General features: G+C 38.4%; 1 protein-coding gene across 1 annotated transcript in view; it reads right to left on the reverse strand.

Moving 5' to 3' along the window:
• The window catches only part of Nf1 (neurofibromin 1), a 666749-nt gene that overhangs the window by 621785 nt on the left and 20827 nt on the right, over positions 1-24137 (reverse strand). Inside the window, exon 2 of the mRNA XM_068225031.1 lies at positions 7000-7143. Coding sequence (XP_068081132.1) covers positions 7000-7143 — 144 coding nt within the window. The remainder of the gene's footprint in view (positions 1-6999; positions 7144-24137) is intronic.

The following is a 24137-nucleotide window of genomic DNA, read 5'->3' on the forward strand; positions in this document are numbered from 1 at the left end:
AATGATCTTTTTACATCACAGGAAGTGATAGATGCATACTTCAATGAAGACATTTGGACAAAATGAGGTCAAATCGCACATCTTTTGCATTTTCACCACAAAACGTCTTCTATAACCTTGACAAATTTAAAATCAGGATTTGAACTAATTAATTTGTTCAACTTATCACTAGCTGTGGCAGCTACTTCTCCATGCGATTATTGCAGACACATTTGAATGTCCTCAATAACTGGTAACGATTGCCTGCTGCGATAACAAAGACGTGTGACGAGTGACAGTTCCGGGTAGGACATTCCAGGACAACAACGGTAGAGGGTTCAATGAAAAACCAGAGTTTGTAAGCTGCTATCCCAGTAACGCGGCACCATAGAAGTGCGATAAAAGTTTTCTTTTGTTCGTCTAAGAGACGAAAAATGAGCCGTCAATGATTAATACACAATTTACGGTTCAATTTATAGCAACTGTAAAACTGGGACACCTTATTCCTAAGAATTAGATATCGACGTGGGGACTTCCGAAATACATCATTATTTACTCAAGCAACAGATAAGGAAGCGTTTGGTTAATTGGATTATAGGACTTGTACCGTATGTAGGCTACTAACTTTGATTGTCACATAGGATGCCAGGAATACATTCTCTCCGTCTCTCAGTAATAGACATACTATAGCCTATAACGTAGAAAAATTGTCCCAAATTCTGCACACTAACATTCAGAAATGGCACTATTAAGCATGTTAACAATTTATATGCGTCAAAATCAGAATAAAAGTCATATTGTGCAATATTAAACGTCCAAATATTCGTTATTAAATCCAAAATCTTCCAAATATGCATTATGCATGAATTTTCTCCTAAAATGGCCAAAACATACAAACATGCACGGAAAAAGGACGGTCATTTGGAATTGTTAAGTCGTAAAACAAATATTTGCAAAGTTTCAGAAGTGTAGCTAGCTTATTTAAAAACGTGCATTTGCATGGAAATCCGGGCTCTAATTATTACAATGGGCTCAGTACACTCAAAGGTATCTTATACGTAACTGCTAGGTTTCAATGACGTCGCCCCTAAACTGGAGAATAGACGCTGCATGCTGTATTTCAGTGGCATTTTCTCCTCTGAGGGACTAGCACGCAATTAAAGAGGCTCCTCTGACAATAGCGATTGGTCCTTTAGAGATTTTGGTTATTTACTGTCGCCCAAAACTCTGCACTGAGTCGCTGGCTGTACAGCCCACTCAATCTCACAGCAGATATCCCTGGCTAGAGAAATGGAGAATACTCATCCTAATTATTTGAAACGATTCACCTGGCCCAGTTTTGTACTTCCTATCTGGCATTCAATCCTCTTAGGTTTCTTCCCTACTAACATCACTTTAGTCTTGGGAATGCTAATTTTCATATCATACTCGCTGCACCCTTTTCATATAGAAACTTGGATAATATTCTCTCTCTGCAGCCTTGATGTCTCTATACTGGGTGGTGATTGCGGAATCATCATCATCATAAGCAAACTTCAAAGCTGTCTTGAAGATGGGTCATAAATATATAAATTAAACATGGATACCTGACGGTCTATGACAACTGTGTTCTATTTCCGAAACTTGCTATTACAGACAAGCATGAGCAAGACAGATTCTATAATTTTGACCATAACGGCCACAGTTGGTCTACACTGACATTTAGTCAATGCTATGTATTAAGGATCCGCCTTGCCAATATAATATAATACCTAGTTTATTATCTAACACATCACTTAATGCATTGGCGACTGGGTGCGAACAAAGGCTGTTACTCCCCTGTTGAGCAGATAGTTCAAGCCTGCAAGAACAAATTTACACTGTTGGACTCAAACTTACGTAATGTGAAAAATATTCTAGATATTGACCTCAAACTTACAAACTGGATTATCTTTTGATAAGCCGCTGACTGTATCTATACCTACTACATACTACAAGTGCTATCTATACTTGTGTCCATCTGAGTCACTGCTGTATAATAACACACGAGACTGTTGTCCACGATTTGACATAGAAGGAGCAAAATCACTGTCAGAATCACTCGCATAATTAAAAGTATCTAATTCACTATCTTGACGTACACCTGATAACCGGTCTGCACATGATTCATCACAAATATCCATATCTGTTAGCAACTGCTGCTGACAGCTGCACTGGAGCTCCAAGGAATAGCTCGACATTTCCAATATGATTTTGTTATGTAGGTTTAAAGAAAAAAAGATGATGCAGTAATAGTTGCCTTATACTATTAATCCATGACTATACCATTTAAAACTTATAATTTTGCCAACAGATTGTAACAGCGATCAAGGAAACACGAGGTCCATAAAAACGACTATTCTCATAACCTATCATGAACGGTTGGCCGAGGAACTATGAGAATTCTCAGGGCTCATTACTAATGTGTTAAGCACATTAAACCTGTTAAAAATTGTACAGTCTGACATAAAACTGTTCACAAACAACCACCAGTTAAAAATACATTACAAATTCAAACGTGAATGGACATTATGTTGTCTTGATTCTTATCATATAAATATCATCTGAAAGTTCATATGTATTGTGTTGTTTTTCAATTTTCGAATGTTGATATTGTGTAACTACTATGTGAGCCTGCACATTACAAACCTCCTTCATTATGAAATGTCGTATGGCTTTTAGTGCCGGGATATCCCAGGACGGGTTCGGCTCGTGAAGTGCAGGTCTTTCTATTTGACGCCTGTAGGCAGCCTGCGCGTCATGATGAGGATGAAATGATGATGAAGACAACACATACACCCAGCCCCCGGGCCATTGGAATTAACCAATTAAGGTTAAAATCCTCGACCCGGCCGGGAATTGAACCCGGGACCCTCTGAACCGAAGGCCAGTACGCTGACCGTTCAGCCAACGAGTCGGACACCACCTTCATTGATCTCTTATTATTCTTCCGAGTAGTGTTGACTCAGTCTGTCCCTAATATATGATGGCCCTACTGTGACTTAACAAAATAAGAACACATGCATGAATTAGGAGTGACTTACATTGAATGCAGAGGCCCTGGAGATTTGTTTACACTTCCAACTGAGTCGGCAGACTATTGAGCTGTCGAGCGAGCGGGTTGTGTGCCTGAAGGGATTGAATGGGAGGAGTTTGCGGCATTGGAAGAGGATTAGGAGTAAGATTATCAACAGACCTAAAACTCTCCTCGAGAACAAGAAAAGAAAAGGTTTGCCACATTTGCGTATATCAACAGACAATCATTAGGGATTGGCTAAATTATTCACTAAACATAATATTAACGTGTTTGTTAGGACAAATAACAACAACAAAATCTTATTCAACTCTAACAGCATGAATATGAATAGTCTTTAAAGTAAATCGGGGACATACAAGTTGACATGCCAAGAGTGCGAAAAACTACGCAGGACAATCCGGGAGAAGCGTGGCAGTGCGTTACAAAGAGCATGTCAATGCCAGAAAACATGCCAGATACTCGGCCATGTGTGAACACGTATGACAATAACCACCAGTTAATGAATATCGAGGGGCCGATGACCTTCGATGTTAAGCCCCTTAAAACAACAAGCACCGGGCGAGTTGGCCATGCACGTAGAGGCGCGCGGCTGTGAGCTTGCATCCGGGAGATAGTAGGTTCGAATCCCACTGAATGTATTTGAAAAATTATAAACTTACATATCACAATAGCAGAGCAGGGTGAATAGTTTAAATGAACATATGGCAGAAGAAAACCTGTTATTCAAATAAGCAATCCAATATCCCAGAAAGAGAAAGAAAAAGGAGAAAATGTATGACACAAGTGGGCAGAACAATCCCCAATGCCACAAACTCCTCCCATTCAATCCCTCCTGATACACAACCTGCTTGCTCAGCAATGTGCCAGCTCAATTGGAAGTGTAAACAGATTTTCAGGGCCACTGCATTCAATGTAAGTCACTCCTAATTCACGTGCTGTGTTCTTATTTTGTTAAGCCACAGTATGGCCAACATATATTTGATCATTTCTCTTTTCTTACAGATAATAAGATTTCACTTTAACCAGGCAGGCTAATCTTTTAATACGAATTATTTTTTTCCCATTTGGATGTGCCTTGGCAATGATCATGTCATAAAGCAGGGACAAACTGAGTCGACACTACCTGGAATAATAATAAGAGAACAATGAAGGATGTTTGTAATATAAAGCTCACATAGTTACACAACATCAGCATTTGAAAATTGAAAAAGAAGAAAAACCACAATAAATATGAACTTTTAGATGATATTTATATGAGAAGGATCATGACACAAAATGAACGTCTATGTTTGAATTTGTAAATTATTTTTAACTAGATATTGTTTGTGAACAGTTTTATGTCAGATTACACAACTTTTAACAGGTCTAATGTGCTTTAGTGATTTTAACCAGAAGCTGGAGAAGAGAATGCTTTTATATTCTCAAAACACGTATTTGTATATCAATATGTGTTCGATAACAAATTAGGTATATTATTGTATTATATTGACAAGACAAATTCTTACAACATAACACTGATCAAAACAGTTTCATCATGCTTCAACTTTAGTAACAAATTGGTGAACACACAACCGAGAATAGAATCTAATGGTACACTGATCCACCACAATCCTCACCTGAAAGACTTTGGAATGATCCTCGATCAAACTCTGTCTTACAGACAACACCTGCTAAAATCCAACATGAAAGCTAAGCACATGAAATAACATCCCTCAAGATTTGTGCGGTACTTCACGGGATGCTTCAGCACTTACGTCATGAAGCTCACTACTTGGACTTATATTTTCAGCAGCAGAATACTGCTGCCAATGTTGTTTGAACAGCTGCCACACAAGGAAAGTTACCCAGCTTAATAACTCAATGATAATTAAATCTGGCACTGCTCAAATCTACTCCAACACACTGGTTTCCATTCCTTTCCCATATTTCTGCACTAGATCTTCACCCCTCAAACACTCTGCTTCGCGAGTATGGTATAATATGATCTCCATCAATATTCTTCTTCCAACCCACACAGACATAATGTCTGCAGAGGAAGACCGAAATTATGACACTCACCAGTAAGAACAGAAACATCAGCAGACATGCTAAGATTCAAAATAGTATAAAGCCTCTGATCCTAATCACAGCCTACCATATCTATCTACCACATACGACCTGGATGTGTTTGAATTTACTTTGAAAATGTGCACACTTACTACATAAATAGGGCTTCTATTTCATCTACCTGCAACAGCAGAGCAGAATATCCAACAATAGAGCATATCATGTTTGAGTCTCCTCTTCTGTCATACTGTAGACCACAGGCAGACTTAATAGATGTCCCGACTGACTTAACGATCTGGATATCCAACTGTGACTTATGCCTCTTTCAACCGGATGAGGTCCACTACCTTGCCGATAACAGTTTCTTCACGGTTATTTTCTTTTGTATGCACAAACCTATGTATATTGTAAATTTCATCATTTTTATTGTCCATGAATCTGCTATCTTCTCTACTACCATCACCCTTATCTAAGGAGCTCCTAGTTGGACACTGGATCACTGATTTCCATCCAAATCTTCCATCTCCCTGGAGACATAAGAGATGTGAATCTCTTCAGCGGTGCTACCTAGCCCTTTGTCCAGATCCACTACAACATTTCATATAGGTTATTATTAGGGTAGACTGCCACTCGCAAAGGAATTTTATACCAAACTGCCAGGTTTCAATGATGCCACTCCTAACGTGGAGAACAGACAATGCTTGCTGGATTTCAGTAGCATTTCAGCACCCAACTATAAAGTTCCACCATCTGAAGCTGGGCCCCTTTAGAGAGTCGGGTTTATTTTACCACCTCCTAACATGGCTATATGGTCTAATCCATTTCATAACAGGTAACCCTGGACACGCTACAATGTATTTGTGCCATATGCTAAATAAATAAATAAACCTCTTTTCAAATTCCAACATCATAAACTGCAGGTGCTCAGCAGAGTTTGCCATTATCAAGTGGTCTGCATAGGCCAAATGGTTTACTATATTTCCACCCAACTGCGTCCTAACCTAACACTTCATAGCCGTACATGTTCCAAGTATATTAAACAAAGGTGAATGATTACAACCTTGTCTGCAACGCTTTGAGCGATTACAGCTGCCGCGTACCTTAAGAGAGTCCCATCTACTCCCGCCGTTTACACGCCATCGGGTACCTTAAGAGAGTCCAGGCTACTCCCGCCGTTTACCCGCGCCTGGCCACATTAGGATAGGCAGGGCTACGCTTTGAGCGATTACAGCTGACGCGTACCTTAAGAGAGTCCCATCTACTCAAAGTTTGTCATAAGTAAGACGAGGTAGATAAAGCAAATGTATTTCCTGGCCAGTCCGGTCATTAGCTACAAAATCCACATCGTTTCTGCATGCTAATGGAGCCGTTACGAAGCTCGATAAGTTATCCAGAGAATTAAGTTTGTCACACCGGCACACAGAATCTAATTGCTTCAGTTTTTTATCCCACCACCAGCCTATTGGCAGGTTCGTTTCCATGGAGAAACGCGCGAACGAGAAGCGGAACCCCTGAAACCACTCTGAACCAAGAACTCATTCTATCATTAATTCTCAATGCAGCCCTATTGTCTCAACAAACATGATTTTGATTGCCATTGATGCTTTCACGGCCTATACTTATAGACATGATATAGGCTTTTGGGCTTATGCCGTATCGCAGAAAACTGCGGAACGTAAAGAATTTCACCTTATTTTCTTCACACGGCATGAGCCCAAAAGCCTATATCATGTCTGTGCCTTTGATTGTTAATAATAACTGTCCCTCATTCCATAATCCTTCAGTACAATTAGTGTATCTTCCCTTAGTACCCTGTCATGTGCCTTAGCTCTAGATCAAACAAATAAACAACTTCTATTCCTCTTGTAGCATTTAAGAATATTTACTATAAATAAGATATAGATAAAGTTTCCACTTACCATTTCGTTAACACCATGAAGTATCTTGGTAAGTCCCGATATAACAAGGGAGAATCGATATCGACTAATCTGGATGAGACATTTTTTATTTTGTTCTTCATTTATGCGAGAATGAGTTGTTTGTGGTCCTGTTCGGCATGGCAACTGAAAAGATGATATTAATTGATAGCAGAAAACTGCAAAATGTGCTCACAAATTATTCAAGGCTGTAAAAAACAGAATTTAAAACAGCTGAGTCTTTTTCCACTACAAGCAAGTGGCATGTGCACTACAACAACATCTAAAATATACAACAATAACAATTTATTAAAGCTATAAATAACTCAAAATTGTGGTAATAAGCAAACTACACAGAAAAAAAAAAAGAAGCCTGAAAAACTGACAAGGAAAACAAATACTGTATTACATTATATACATTTATTCAAATATGACATCAGTTCATAAATTGTGAGCAACCACAGGGATCCTGAATTCTAAATGGAAGCCAAATTATTAGAAATTATTAGAAAGGTACATACAACTCTATATAATAAAATGACCCACAACAATGTTACTATGATGTTTTCTAACACAGGGTAACGAACACCCAACCCCTTTATGAAAATCCACTCGTTACACTGCCTCTGCAACCAAATAACAAGCCTATTACAGGCCATCTGTCTGGATGCATGTTGTATACATTTAATTGAATTTTTATAAATGTTCAATTTGACTGACAGATTTTTGGTGAATACTGAAATGTCTGAAAATACAAATACCAATAAAATAATTCAGTAAGAAACCCTAGGATACTAATTTGTTTTTAGGAGGAAGGAAGTTAAGGGTTTAGCTTGCATGAATTTTTATTACAAACTCCCACATGCATTGGCCAGAATTCGAACCACAGCTGCATTGATTAAAAGGTAGTGACTATGACTATAGAATATCATAGCTTCACATCTTCCAATTTTCAGTTATTTCCTGTTCATCACTGGAAATATAACTGTGCTGAAAGAGGAACTAACCTTATCAGTGTAGCAAACTATGACGAAAGATAAAATGCTTAAAAGTGTTCTACTGTACCATAAAAAAAAATAAAGCTATTTCTGTGAGACAATTTTTAGTATAAAAAATTAAGTCTGTAGTTTCACACGACTGCTAATGTGATCATAGGTAAGGGCACCACAGCTGTATAATAAACTAAAACACAGACTTTTCATTTGCAAAACCCACATGCACTGGCCAGAATTCGAACTACCGGTGCACTGATGAGAAGCCAGTGATGTCACTCAGCCATCACGGCTTCCAATTTTCAGTTACTTCCTGTTAATCACTAACAATGTTCAGTCCACATTTTCAAATTCTGCCCCAACAGAGATCTAATTTATGCCTCTGTTTTCATTTCAACCTGTCAAGCCATCAACAGCAAATTATCTAATACTCTTTATTACACAGCTGTTATGACATCTATAAAAATAAAATTATAATTATGTATTTACACTTCAAACTGTTGCTCTTACTTTGTAGATATTTATTTCAGATTTAGGTAGGCCTATACAAAAGTAGAGTATAGGTTCAGTTCGAATTTTCATCAGTTTGTCCATCTGTTTGGTTGGTTGTCTGTCACGACATCATGGGGAAAAGGGTCGTAATATCTTGAAACTCTGTATTTCAGATTACAGATAGAGTGTGCACTACGCTATTTACTGCTGCATTTTATTAGTATACAGTAAAGCAATGCCTTTGCTAGCAGGACGTTGTGTTTACGGTGCACTATGTCTTCTGGTATGGGCTAGAGCAATATTGTTACTTTCATTGATCTGTCTCAGCTTTATCCTTGGCTTTAACAAGATGAAAGTGACTGAGGTATGAGTGATGCTAGTAATGCCATTCCTTATGCAGCCAGTCCCTGCTATGAATGGTGTGAAAATGTTGCTCATAGGGTCAGTTGGTGCATGCATTTCAGTGGGCTTGGCAGACTGATATGTAATAGCAACGGCTGGCTCGGTGAGGAAAGCAACGGGAAACTACCTCACTCCTCATTTCCCTAGTACGCCTCTTCAGTGATGCCTAGGCCATTTACGACAGCTGATGGCGGAGCTGTTGAGGATCCAACCAGCCTTCGGGCTGAGGACTAAACATACATACACACAGTAAAGCAAAGCTATTTTACTACAGGTCACGAAGGTGCAGTGAAAGGTAATGGGCTTGTATTATCTGTAACCTCAGCACTAAGTGGAACAGAGTGGTTGCATTATGCCCACCCACCTTTGACCAGTGGCAAAGTATGCTACAAAACATTGATACGTCTACCCCGAAAAACGAGAGAATAACGTATTTTGCATTTTTAAAATTCCACTTAAGAATAATTCCATAACACACAACATTATTTTGCATATATTTTAATGTCTCTTCAGCTTACTGAAGCAGCATTCAACAACACTTTAAAACCAATGACCGCTGCAACAGTCCCTCTAGCTTGCCGCCGCACTGTGATGGTCAGTGTTGGTGCGATATTTTCCAAAGCGATTCAACCACGGGATAAGAGCACACAGTAAGTTAGTAGTAGGCGCATATACAACAGCAGAAATATTTCAAGGGAAATACCAATGCATGAGGCGGTTTCCTTCAATGTTTCTCGCTTCTCAGTCAGTCCTCACAAACCTATTAGTTTGTTGTTCTGTGCTCACTACCTGTTTATTTGTACAGTATGGGTTTTTGTGATTATGTTAGTTACTATTACAAGTAAGTGTGTTTTGACATTATGACATTTTAGGTTTTCTTCCAGTTGTATTATTCAGATTTAGAAATCTGTGATTTAAGCACACCTGACCTATTTGACATTTTATTAATTCAAGAGTTTCCCCAAATTAATATATAAAAAGAAATACAAACTGAAAAATAAGAGACCTACTTCTAATCTAATTTTAGCTCAGCAATACGTAAAATAGTTTCAAAGTTCAAATCTCAACGTTATTCCAAATACAACTGACTGACAGAAAGCACCAAAAGAAACCAACTCTGCTGTTATGTAATTCTTCTTTTTGATGGCGAATTTGTATGGAGCACAGAGGGTACTGTGATTGTAAAAATTTTTGAAAGGAAATCGTGCAAACATCAGGCATCATAAAAACATCTAACAGGGAAAGTTTTCACATGCTAGGCAAGGTCGAATAGAGCATGTAAATTCTGAAAGCTCTCACCTTGCTGCTTTTCAGCATAATGAAAAAGTGGTTGGAAATAGAAAGATTCTAGAACATCTTGTCCAATTTATCATTTTCCTCAGTAAACAGGAACTGACCATTTGTGATCATCAGGATGAAAATTCAACAAACAAGCTGTTGGATTTACTTGCACAAGAAGAATGTGAACTCAGCGCACATTTACAAAGCAGCAGCGGTGTGTTTAGTGGGACAGGGTACCATTCAGAATGATATCACTCAATCAATGATGCATGTATTGCAGGAGACATTAAGGAAAGAGATTGCAAAGGATCAGTTTATTTCAGTTCAAGTGATGACACAACTGACATGTCATTCAGGACTCAAGTGAACATCGTATTTCGAGATGCAATCGATCAAATTGAAGAAAGATTTTTCTTTTTCAATGTTTCCAAAAACAAAAGTGCAACAAATATTTCACAGATATTAAAAAACTTGAAAAACTCGAAAGTTGTAATAAGTTGGTCTGCTAGGTGTACGGTTGCAGGAGACCATAATGGCATACAGACTATCATAAAGCAAAGTCATCCCAAAGCACTGTTTACTGCTATGCCCATAGAATTTATAATATTAGTGCTTCTTTACAGTTGAAGCACATAAGGCTTATTATTATTATTATTAGTAACCTCAGGATGCTTTTTTTTATTATTTTTACGATTTGCTTTATGCCATGCCGACACAGATAGGTCTTGTGGTGACGATGGGATAATGCGATAGGAAAGGGCTAGGAGTTGAAAGGAAGCGGCTGTGGCCTTAATTAAGGTACAGCCTCAGCATTTGCTTGGGTGAAAATGAGGAAACCACAGAAAACCATGTTCAGAGCTGCCGACAGTGGGGTTCGAACCCACTATCTCCCAGATGCAAGCTCACAACTGTGCATATGTTGTTTTAGTAGGTCTACTAAAAGAAGCGAGCTTCTCCATGAACAATGTTTCAGGATTCCTCACCATAGTGATACTAGGAGGAATTATCACTCTCGAGCTCCATCAACTATAAAAAGTTATTTCCAAGAAAATAAAGCAGTACATAGTGTTATTGAAGATGAAAATGGAAAATGGGATCCAGTTTCCAGCATTTCTGCATACAGTCTTACAAACAAATTAATAGATTCAAACTTTATTTTCTTGCTTTGCTTTTCGACCATCTGGTGGTAAACTGGCTGGCAGCTGCGTGGAAGGTAAACTACCTGGGGGGTGTAAATCAGCTGGTACTTTGGCTTGTGTGCAACCACCTCCGCGCAAGCTCTAGGGAGCTACCCGGAGCTAGACACCGATATACGGGGTTGGCTAGGCTGATTTTCAGAGACTTCTCGCTTTCGAGTGAGGTGCTATCTGTTATGTTCTGAACACTCTACTAAATATATCTATTCAGTACTTAACATTATTTTATTTGGACATGCATTTTATGCACAGCAGGGCTTATCTCTTCATTACAATGAGAAGAACAGCTGTTCTCTCCAGAGAGTATACATCTCTGTGTCGTTATGCTGATGTTACTAGAGCACTCATGTATTTTTAAAAATATACTATACTATCTATTGTTAGATATATGAAGCTCATTTTGATTATCTTATTTTCCTGTGCTTGCATCTGCTGATTATCACCAAACAGCCTAATAAGGGGAGTCTTAAGAGTTATGGACAATGGTTTATGTTAAGCTTTCTTGATTTTAATCTATGAGCTTCAAAATCAATACCTAATTGGGATTAAAATCTCAAGATTACATTTTTTTTATGCCAGTTGTAACCTGTTATGTAGAGCAGCGTTTTGGAAAGGTTTTTTTTTTTTGCTAGTTGTTTTACGTCGCACCGACACAGATAGGTCTTACGGCGACGATGGGACAGGAAAGGGATAGGAGTGGGAAGGAAGCGGCCGTGGCCTTAATTAAGGTACAGCCCCAGCATTTGCCTGGTGTGAAAATGGGAAACCACGGAAAACCATTTTCAGGGCTGCCGACAGTGGGGTACGAACCTACTATCTCCCGAACACTGGATACTGGCCACACTTAAGCGACTGCAGCTATCAAGCTCGGAGTTTTGGAAAGTATTCTCGGAGTAGCTTGATCAATTCGCTCGCTCAATAACAGAAGGTACGCAAGTTCTCTTTGTCTTCCTAATTTACATTTAAAAATGTATTTTCATTCCCTGCAGTTGTTCTTAACACTCTTTTACGCACTTCCATATATAACTACCTTGAAAGGAATGTCCGCACAGTCACAATTTTACCTCCATATTTTGATAATTTTGGGGGAGGGGGGGTAAAAAGTGAACAATTTAAACATTGTGGAATTTTTTACTTGTCTCATCTTGCCAGCAGTATTGTGAAGAGTGACAGACTACCCATTAAAACCTTTGTCAAAAGGTGGTAAGCTTAAACCCTTGAAATAATTCTCGGCCATAGTGTTTTCTAATAGCAAGGTGCCAACCCGGAGCAGTAATATTTCAATACAAATCGTCAAGCCAGGTCTTTCCTTTTTCATCAAGCAAGGCAAGGTCGTCCCAAAGAGGGCATGATTTACAGTTGTCCTTGGGGAGGAAGTGTCAACAATTCTAAGAATTGGAATGTCTCAGCCACAGAGTTAGTATAATATACACTATAGGGAACACTGGTGCTGCAGTCACATGCGAATTTGAGTGAGCACGCTGTTCGGCTAAAGCTGACATGTTTGGCACTGTCACTACCGCAGCTACTCAATAAACTGAAGTATGTACTTCTCTGAAGGAAAATACCAGTCTCTATGGGTGATAAGAAAGGTTCACTAAGGGCAATGGCATATCATTTCACACGTAACTTATGTTTCTTTGATATTCACTTTTGTGCGTATAAAATATTTTGTGTGACACTTGTTGCTGACCTCGCACTGTTGTTTTTCCTATCAGTGTGAGGAAGATTTTTGGACCTTACATTACTTAAAATTAATGTTTTAGGAAATATATGGGGTGGCATTTTTCTTTCACTGAATGGCCATGCCTTTGAAAGTGAATATCCTGAAAATCATGTCATCAGGTTGATCAAGCCAATTGTGAAAGCTAATGTGCAGTATGCACATTTTTGGCAAGTCATACACAATCCTAATTTTAGAGCAGGCTAAGAAAAACAATTTTGTTTTACAACAAATAGCTTGATACATTGTTACTCTTCATTATAATCAGAAGGTAATGATAATTTCTCGACATATAACTTACAGTACTTATAATATTGATGGATATAATGTGATGTATTCAATTTTTAGAGATTAACCTGATGGATTAAATTACATATCTTGCCTTTCTTAGAATGCCATTGATGCGCATGATAGCTTGGAATTGTATATAATACTACATTTCTCATTTTTGGGTGTGTATTTATAGTAGGAAAATCTATTGATTATACTGTATTTTTGGTAAATAAATTTTGTTACTTTCCCTTCATACAATATGTGTAGAAGCCCCCATTCATATCTTACTGGATGATATTATTATTATTATTATTATTATTATTATTATTATTATTATTATTATTATTATTATTATTATTATTATTATTATTATTATTATTATTATTATTCCTTCCTTTCAATGTCATATAGGACTACATACAAGCACAATAAATTATTGTAGGGTCAGTCAGGGTAAATATGAGACCTTTTTTAAAACTTTGTTCATACATTACAAACTACAACAGTGACAGTTATACAGAAAATCATAGTAAGTTGTGACTGGTGTTACAAAAAACACTGGAAACAACAGATTACTATATATTCATTAACTTTTGAAAAATAAATATAAATGTGCATCTCATTTTTAACCTGCAAAAGGGGGAATTATGAGACAACCCAGGGGAAAAGTGAGACAGTATTGTAGCAGACTGTAAAATCATGTTGGAGAGTTAATACGGTAATTGTAAGACAGCTTAGGGTCAAAGGAAGACAGGAAAAAATCTGAGTGTAATAGTTTGCAACACTTTCCTCAGTTTTATTATAGGAACGAAATGGCCATGTTTTGATACCACAAAATTTAGGCTTGAGCTGCATTTTTATTCTCATTTCTGACAAAAATTAGTATAGACTGTTGACATTATACCATCTAATTAAATGGCACCTGAGCTTTATGCCTGAATTTGTTACATTTTAATTATACTAAATAAATACATAGTGCCCATTGTAATCAGAATGGTGAAAAAATGAGGCAACACTTGGCTTAAACAGGTTTAACAGAAATTGTAGGAGTTCTAGATTATTTTTTTTTCAAAAACATCAACTTTTCCTGGGAATACAAATGTAATGCCTCTACCTTTCCCTGTTATTATTGGAACAGGCAATTTCCCTAGTAATTTTGACTTTTCACACAACAGATACATCATTTTCATTAAGCCTTAACACATTTTTGTTATTGTCCACACAACTGAGACACATGATTTGCATGTCTCCACCTTCCAGAACTTTCTGAACAGTGGCAACATATTTATATTGAAAAGAATGCCGCTTTCCAGAACTTTGAAAAAGTACAAGTACTTAAGCAGTACAAGTACAAGTCACCTGGATTTACTTCATCTGCCATGGTCATTTCCACAGCATCTGTGTCAAGCAGATCAACTTCATCAAGACTGTCACTGCTACCTTGCCAATCTTCATCTTTGCTTGTAGCTGAGTCAGAAGAATGAACTACTTTTTTTTTGCTAGTTGCTTTACGTCACACCGACACAGATTGGTCTCATGGCAATGATGGGACAGGAAAGGACTAGGAGTGGGAAGGAAGCGGCCGTGGCCTTAATTAAGGTACAGCCCCAGCATTTGCCTGGTGTGAAAATGGGAAACCACGGAAAACCATTTTCAGGGCTGCCGACAGTGGGGTTCGAACCTACCATCTCCCAAATACTGGATACTGGCCACACTTAAGCGACTGCAGCTATCGAGTTCAGTGAATGAACTTCTGCTCTTGTCTTAGATGGAGGTTTTACTACTGGAACGGTTGCCTTTTGAATACCTGTACCCTTTCTATCCTCCTTATGAAGTAGTTTCTGCTTTTCCCTCACAAGCTGGGAATGCTCTTCAGATGTTGGGTCTACTCTTCTTCGCTTCATCATGGTTTTGTCAGTGTGTTTGATTTTTGAAAGTAGGATATTCTCAAAAGAATTTTCAGGAAGTATATCAGGAAATGAGTCTGTGGGAATGACAAACATAAGTATTTAGGTACAGAAACAAGTGTACCAACTGTCTCATATTTCCCCTAAAAGTGTCTCATTTTACCCTAATGATGTCTCATATTTACCCCCTTTTTTTAAAAATGAATTTTCTTCTCAAATCAAAAACTTAAAATTGTGTTTTCAAGCTGAAAAAGAAGATTCTCCCTTACACTACCAAACAAAACCAGAAACACTTTCCTGGATATTTGGGTTGAGCCAGAGTAACAAAATACAAAGTGTAATGCATGAAAGTTTTTTGGTTAGAAAAAACACCACTCAGGAAAAACTTGTGTACTGCTAGATATATAGTTCGGACACTTTCCAATTATTTTACCATAATGAATAAAAGACTAATAGATAATATCATTCATGCAAAGTGTTGAGATTATTAATCAGAGCAGAAAAAATTGAGTGTTTCGTTTTTTCCCTTTTTTTTTTTTTTTTTTTTTTTTTTTTTTTTTTTTTTTTTTTTTTTTTGTCTGTCTCATAATTACCCTGACTGACCGTAGATAATTTTTCAGTTCTCTTCAATCATAAAATTTTCTACTCTCCTTTTCCAATAAAGGAAGTCATTTTACAACTTAAAATCTTGAAGCAATTCAAATATTTCAAGAAAAACTAAATAAAAATTCCATAACAGACCAAAAGCACAACCAAGAGTCATATTTTAACTTTTAATCACATTTAAAAAACAGTGAAGGCAATAATTTGTCTACTTAGCCCCATATTCTCGCCATGGCTTTTAGGTTGAGAAAATACATAAATTTATATATAAATAAAATAGTTAAACCACCAAATCAATACACATATTACAATCTAAAATAAATGTGTACATGTTTCAGCTCTTGGAGCCATCATCAGCACAAACACATAAATAAGATTAAAATTACAATATAAATGCACTTTAAAGAAACAAAAGCAGACAATTCAAAACAAAATATTGGAGATTACTGATAAAAAGTTTGTTGAAAAACCACAAGATGGCCAATTATATATTACTAAGCTCTTTGATGAAAAGTTTGTAAAATTACCACAAGACTGCCTATTACCGGTATAAGTATATGGTATTAAGTTCTTTGATAAAAAGTTAATTCGCTTCTTACGAGAGAGAACTTTTTCGGTCATTGGATAGAATTATGCCCAAATTCCTGGCCATTTACACAAATATACATCCCTCCAGTCTTAAAAGCAAGTAGTTTGAAGACTTTAACCTGAACAGCAAACTGTTGCTTGTTACTTCTCGTAACTGAACGTCGTCCTCTTTTGTCACGCATTTCTTCTGTATTTTGTGAATTTTGGGCTTTCTTTCTACTGAGCAGAAGCATCACAACTATACTGTGGTATCTGAGAATGTTTACATGTAAGAATTTTAAACTAGCCTATATCAATATCCACACAGTTTTAAAAGTTTTCTATTTACAGTGCATTGATGAGTAGAGTGGAGGGAGCATTTTGCCAACAGCTGAGATTTCAACAGGCTCCACTCACTACAGTGATTCTCTTATAGACAGTGTCACCAGTGCTAGCTATAGTTTATTATTTACTAACTCTATAATCTCAGCAACACAGCTCCTCCAATACACGCGAACAGGCCAGCCGTGCTGTAAGGTATGCAGTTCATACAAAACCTTATAGGCGACTCCTAGTCACCTATCGGATAAAGCTGTAGCTAAATGCGCTCTCATTCTTTCCACCTAATGTACTGTCATTCACAGATACAAACAAGGTTGCCAAATCACCAGTATCTGAATGGGTATCGATCTTTGGCTCGATAACAACACACAATATGAAGGATGGGATCGCTAATTGCTGTATATTGTATCTTTCATTCTGGTGGTTCTGCAGCTCTACAAATCTGTTATAAAGCCATGGCTGGTATGGATTTGAAGTTATTGGAGACTTCAAGATGGTGTGGTTTCTAATGGATCTCCAAGGTGGTTTTACCAAGTATCTCTGCTATCCTTGTCTTTGGAATAGCAGAGACACCAAAATGCACTACAAGTGACTTGGCCATAGCGGACCAAGTTCTCTGTGGGGAGCCACTCGTAGAAAGCAAGAAGATGCTTATGCCTCCACAGCACATAAAGCAGGGGCTTATGAAGCAATTCGGAGGAGCCCTAGATAAAGATTCAGTAGCTTTCAAATACCTTCAAAACCTTCTTTCCGGGAGATAGTAGTTTCGAATCCCACTATCGGCAGCCCTGAAAATGGTTTTCCGTGGTTTCCCATTTTCACACCAGGCAAATGCTGGGGATGTACCTTAATTAAGGCCACGGCCGCTTCCTTCCAACTCCAAGGCCTTTCCTATCCCACCGTCACCATAAGACCTATCTGTGTCGGTGCGACGTAAAGCCCCTAGCAAAAAAAAACCTTCTTTCCCAATTTGTCTGAGCCGAAGGTCAAAGCAGGTGTTTTTGACAGACCACAAATAAAGATCCTTCAATACAACAAATTTCCACAGAAGCTTGATAAGAACGGGAAAGCTGCTTCGACCAGCTTCACTGCATTGTTCAGGGCTTTCTGGGCAATAACAAGGATGAAAACTACAGTATGAGCAACTGGTCCAGAACTCAGTGAAGAACTACAGTGCAATATTCTTGACACTCATCTTGATACATTCACGGAGAATATGGGAGCTTACTCAGAGGAACAAGGGGAGCACTTCCGTCAGGATATTCTGCATTTTGAATGCCACTACCAGGGACAGTATAATGAGCATATGATGGGACTCCATATTTGGGGGCTAATTTGTGAAAGTGATTTAGAGTATAAACGTATACAGAGCATCTACTGAGTTCCATTTTCAAAATTCCAGTATATTCAGTATAACTATCAGCAACATTCCAGTACCTAATGCTTTGATTTTTTTGTTGTTGTTGTTGTTGTTAAGTTCTTTAGGAAGAATTACACACTTGATGATTTCAGGGGTTTTCTTGCCAACAAATGGATATATTTTTTTTAATAAATTCAGTTAGCCTTGATTTTTTAAAATACAAACAATAACTTTAACATTCTTTACAGGGCCTCCCAACTAGCCTCATAGCCCTCCACTCCACCCACTGCTTTGAAATCTCTTTAATTAGAAAATTTATACAACTTTTGCTTTGGAAAAAAAATTACAATCCAAGGAATACAAAATTGTTTGTAAGACTACAGTATTAAAACAATTACAAGACAAAAAATTGACAAACTGCCAGTTTTACATAAAAGAAAAACATCATTGTATTTATAGCTTCATACTATATAACTGTTCGTTTTCAATTTACAATGCTATATTACACACACACACACAAAATATACTTGAAAAGTCTTATCTAACATCACTTTTTTTTTTTTTGTAAGGCAGACCCTCTGGCCTCTGATGAGGGTGGGCAGCATCTGCCATGTATAGGTAACTGTGTGTTATTGTGGTGGAGGATAGTGTTATGTCATCGCCATAAGGCCTGCCTGTGTCGGTGCGACGTAAAAAACAAATAGCAAAAAAAAAAAAAAATAGTGTGTTATGTGGTGTGCGAGTTGCAGGGATGTTGGAGACAGCACAAACACCCAGTCCACGAGCCACGGTTAAAATCTCCGAACCGGCCGGGAATCAAATCTGGGACCCTCTGGACCAAAGGCCAGGACACTAACCATTTAGCCATGGAGCAAAACATCTAACATCACTGCTTCTAAGTGACAATGAACTTTTGGCAATTTGGATCACTTCGTTAACACTTACATCCAATAAAAACAGCCAAAGAAAGAGTATCACATAACACACACTGTGGAAGTAAACCATTCTTGAATAGATTCTGTACCAGGCTTTTTCTCAGTAAAAACTTGTTCTAGGTAATAAGTCACAAGAAAGACATATATATGAAATCAATCACTTTTATATGCATCACAGAAAAAAACAAAATATGTTACTCTATATACAGCAGTTTTTATGCTGAGATAAGATGCACAACTCCGGCCCTTTTATGACATAATTATAAGGAGATTGACAAGAAAGTGGAAATATTTAATTTCCATTTACATGAATTGTGCAACAAACATGCACCAAAGCGTAATGTGAGAGTAACACGTCCGCCCTGTCCATGGGCGCCCATATGAGAGTTTCTAGAGGGGGGGCCCAGACCTGGGGGTACGTAGTAATTTTAATATTTTGGAATATAAATGGTGATTTCTATTCTGCGGTAGAATAACCCACGGTATCCCCTGCCTGTTGGTGGGGGACGGTACTACCGCTTTTACGTAATACTGATTTTTAAGTCATTTTCTTGAAAGGAAAACACGTGACTACACTAGATTTTTGCCTTTCCCTGAGAGCTAGAGGAGAGCCGCGGCTCCACCTTGCCCCTGGGTATGGGCGCCCTTGGCCCTGTCCTTGGCTGACTAATGATGTTAAGAATATGATGAAAGAACGAGGTGCACTACGCCGACACTTTAAGCAGACTCAACTAGCTGACTTACATGAGCAGCACCATGTTCTTCGAAACCAAATTAAGCTCCAGGACTAGAACCCCATGTGTCCTTACAGAGAAAAATGGTGAACAACTGGTGGATCTAGGAGAACAAACAGCAACGATGGAAACAGTATACTGAAGAACTGTATGGAGGTGGCACGAGCATTCCTGATTACATACCAGTGGAAGAGGATGTTAATGTTATATTCCAGGAAGAATTTGACAAATTTCATGCTGGTAGCAGGTCTACAGTACCGGTAATTACTTTTGATCTCAAGAGTGCTTTAAATCCACATGAAATAGTATTAGATTGCTGTGGTAAAATAATTTTATTTTCATATTTGAATTACTCTATTAATAAGTTAGTTGTACTTTGTTCCTCGGAAATGATAAGATAAAGGTATATGTTAGGCTTACATGTTACCTTTAAGCAATTTGTTTGTGTGTATATATAAAGTGCCCATCAAAGTAATTGTTTTTTCCATAAATAAATGAAAAAAGGAAGTGGAAAGAGAATTAAGCCAGCTATGGGAACGGTGGAGGCTGGAATTTCCTTTTTTTTTTTTCCTTTTGGTTCCTTGTAAAACATGCTGTTCTGCTAATTAACTTACCGCTCAGTTTCGTGAGTTAGGGAATTTTTTTCTTGATAGGTCAGGGAAACTTGAGAACTTTTCTCTGGACACTATGATTCATGGAACTAGATTAAAAACATGACAAAAATATTCGGAAAACCTTACTGTGTCTCAGTGAAAACATTTTACTACGCGATGAATGCCCAGTAGGTTCTTAATGATCTGTATCCCTCCACCTAATTTCTTGGTATTTATAATTTCACTGAATTATGGAGCTTGTTATATCAATGTAGTAGATTCAAGCAATATTTCCATTCATTTATTTAACATGGTTTTCAGTGCCGAGAGTGTCAGAGGGCATTTTTGACTTTCTCGGTGCCGTTTTTCTCTGTCACCCATTGAGCGACCTGCATATGTGGGTGTGAGATGATGGTGGTGATGATTTTTATTATTATTATTATTATTATTATTATTATTATTATTATTATTATTATTATTAGATGCGAAAAAGACCAGAAAACTGATCACGCAAAACTCACTTAGAAGTTGTGCATTTCCTTCTTTGCCAAGCAGCCTTCAGTTTTTCTCTCATCGTGGTTCTTCATTCTTCTGTCCACTTAGCTCCTGTCTTCTTCTTGTGGTTTCTCTCCGACTCTACTTCCCACTTGTTGATTTTCGTTCTGTAGCAGGTTCGGTTTGCGATGTCGGCCACTTTGATTCCTCATTTTTCCAGGTCTTGGCGGATTTCCGTTGTCCACCTATTTGTTTTGATGTTTTCTGTTGCCTCAAGTAAGATTCTTGTCAGTCTGTTTTCTGGAAGGCGTTTGACGTGTCCGTAAAATTTCAGGCGTCTTTTTTGATGTCGGCCGCAAGGTTTGAGAGCTCCTCGGTTTTTGTACGAGATTGAAGTCTATATCCTTCGTCAGTCAGTTTTGGGCCGAGAATTTTTCTGATGTTTTTACGTTCCTCTTTCAGGATGTCTTCGAGTACTGCTTTCCTGTTGAGATCCACTGTTTCACTAGCGTATAGTATTTCAGGTTTGATCACAGTGTTGTAATGTCGAATTTTGGTGAAGATTGAAAGGCATTTTTTGTTGTAAATGTTTTGCGTTCTGCCGAGGGCTCTTTTCATTTTCTGGATGCGGACCTCGAGGGCCTTCTGTTCTTTTCCTGTTGGTACTATAATTTCACCGAGATATCGGAACTCAGTTACTTTTTCGATTGTGCCAAATTTCGTGTTCAAAATTCTGGAGGCTGCAGTGGTTGCACATGACCTTGGTTTTTGAGGAGGAGATTTGAAGGCCAAATTTTTCTGAGCATTCCTTGAGGGTTTCGATTTGGCTGATTGCCTGTTGTTCGTTTGTTGCAAGGATTGCGAGATCATCTGCGAAAGCGAGACAGGAGATTTTTACATGTTTTCTTGTCATACTTAATAGTTGCCAATTTCCTTGAGCTTTTAGAGATTATTATTATTATTATTATTATTATTATTATGGGGAAGGGAGAAGGTAAACCTGATGTCGGCACATAAACTTAGCCTACTCCTGTCAAATAACATTAAAGAATCTGCTCAAAGCTTTAAGTCCCCCAACCAGCAGACAAATCACCATCAACAGTTCCCTCTGACTTCATATGAACATGGTAGAGAGGTTTTTGCCACATAATCTAGTGATTAGAAATCGTATGTCACCACCACTCTTACCCTGCTGGGCAACAATCTGTTTTCCACCAACAGTATTCAAATCGGCTAATCACACTGTCAGACCATAAAGACTCAACAATCATGGCCACCAGATGGGCTCATATTTACATAATACTGTGTCTTCAAAAATAATGGCAAAAGCATTATGAAATATAAATGGCTAAATAGTCTCATCTGATTCTTCCATTTAATCCTTCCATACTTTTAGCATAATTTTGAACAAATTAGTAGTTTTTTAACATAATGTAATTCTTTAATTTGCTTGATGATGATGATGATGATGATGATGATGATGATGATGATGATTGTTGTTTAAAGGGGGCCTAACATCTAAGGTCATCGGCCCCTAATGGTATGAGATAGACGACATGAGATAAGTAAAATATTACAATGTATCCACTGACTAGAGTTTAAAATAAATGGTGATGAAAAATGATTATGAGATTAAAATAATCAGTGGATCTAATTCACAATGCCTTATTTTCTAATAAAAGATAGGTGATAATGGAATAAGGCATTGCCTGTACATTCAGATATATATACAGAGAATTCCAGTTATGAGTTAAAATAACACATTAAAATACGCAACACAAACTAAAATAGAATCAATGGGATAAAAACGCAGTCGACAAAAAATACACTAAGACAAGAACAATATTACACACGTCAAAAAAAAACACTATCCCTCATAAAATGGATGACGAGGTCTACGGACTGCTCGTCATTGCGCAGGATGAGGGAGATGGTATGCGGGAGTTTTAGACTACGGCGCAGACCAGGTCCACGCACTCTGTAAGGATGTGTACCACGGTAATATGATCGCCGCAACTACACACCGGAGGGGATTCTCCTTTCAATAAATGGAAGTGCGTTAGTATACCGTGGCCGATCCAAAGATGAGATAATACCACTGCTTCTCTCCGAGAAGCCCAAAGTCATCCATAACTTCATTGTACCCTTAATCGCTCTCAGCTTATTTGGAAGTGGAGTGGCCTGCCACTCATCTCCCAATGGGACATAACCCAATGTCTCAGCCGAGAGCGAATATAACTTGCTGGAACCTTGTAAAGTAACAGGAGCAGTGTAACTGCCTCCTTGGCAGCCTTATCTGCTAACTCATTTCCCTCTACACCCATGTGGCTTGGAAGCCAAATAAACGTGATTCTGGTGCCGACATCTGAACACCCAGCCAGCAGGTGCGGGATCCTCTGCACCAGACGGTGCCGAGGGAAACAGGTATCAATAGATTGTAGCGAGCTCAAGGAATCAGTACACAGAAGAAAGTGTCAGCGCTCATTGGACAGTGCGTACCGCAGAGCTTCACAGATAGCATAGAGCTCTGCTGTGTACACATTACAGGTTTCCGGGCGAGCAAAAAAACCTATCAGTGTCGACAACGAACGCACAGCCCACTTGAGTGTCTGTTCTCGAGCCATCCGTGTAAACGGCAACTGAACCTGGATACCAGCCAACAACGGACAGAAGGAGCCTCCGATAAATCAAAGGGTCTGTGTTTTCCTTCGGGCCAGTGTGCAGATCCAGGATTATTTCAGGTCGTCGTACTACCCACGGAGGTACCCCACTTGGTTGTCTGACAAGGCAAGGAACCAAAGGTACATGAAACAATCTGTGACTGCTATCCAAGCGTATTCCAACCGGCCGCGTTGCTCGAGGACAAGCAGCGTACAGCCGACGGTGTCCATTGTTGAATACGCAAGGATAGCTTGGGTGAAGTGGCATCTGTCGCACATTTGCAGCATACGACAGAAGGAGCTGCTGGCGCCTCAGGTGTAAAGGTGGCACACCAGATTCAGCGAGCAGGCTAGCTACGGGGCTTGTTCGAAGAGTACCCGTCGCCAACCTCACCCCGCTGTGGTGAATGCTGTTCAGTATCGCAAGAACGCTTGGTCTTGCTGAGCCATATGCTGCACTGCCGTAGTCTAACCTGGATAAAATATGTGCCCTATAGAATCGTAGGACCATCGTCCAGTCAGCTCCCCAATTAGTGCTGCTAAGAAACTTCAAGAGATTAAGATTCTTGGTGGATTGCACTTTTAG

The sequence above is a fragment of the Anabrus simplex genome, chromosome 1 (assembly GCF_040414725.1).
Source record: "Anabrus simplex isolate iqAnaSimp1 chromosome 1, ASM4041472v1, whole genome shotgun sequence".
Lineage (NCBI taxonomy): Eukaryota > Metazoa > Arthropoda > Insecta > Orthoptera > Tettigoniidae > Anabrus > Anabrus simplex.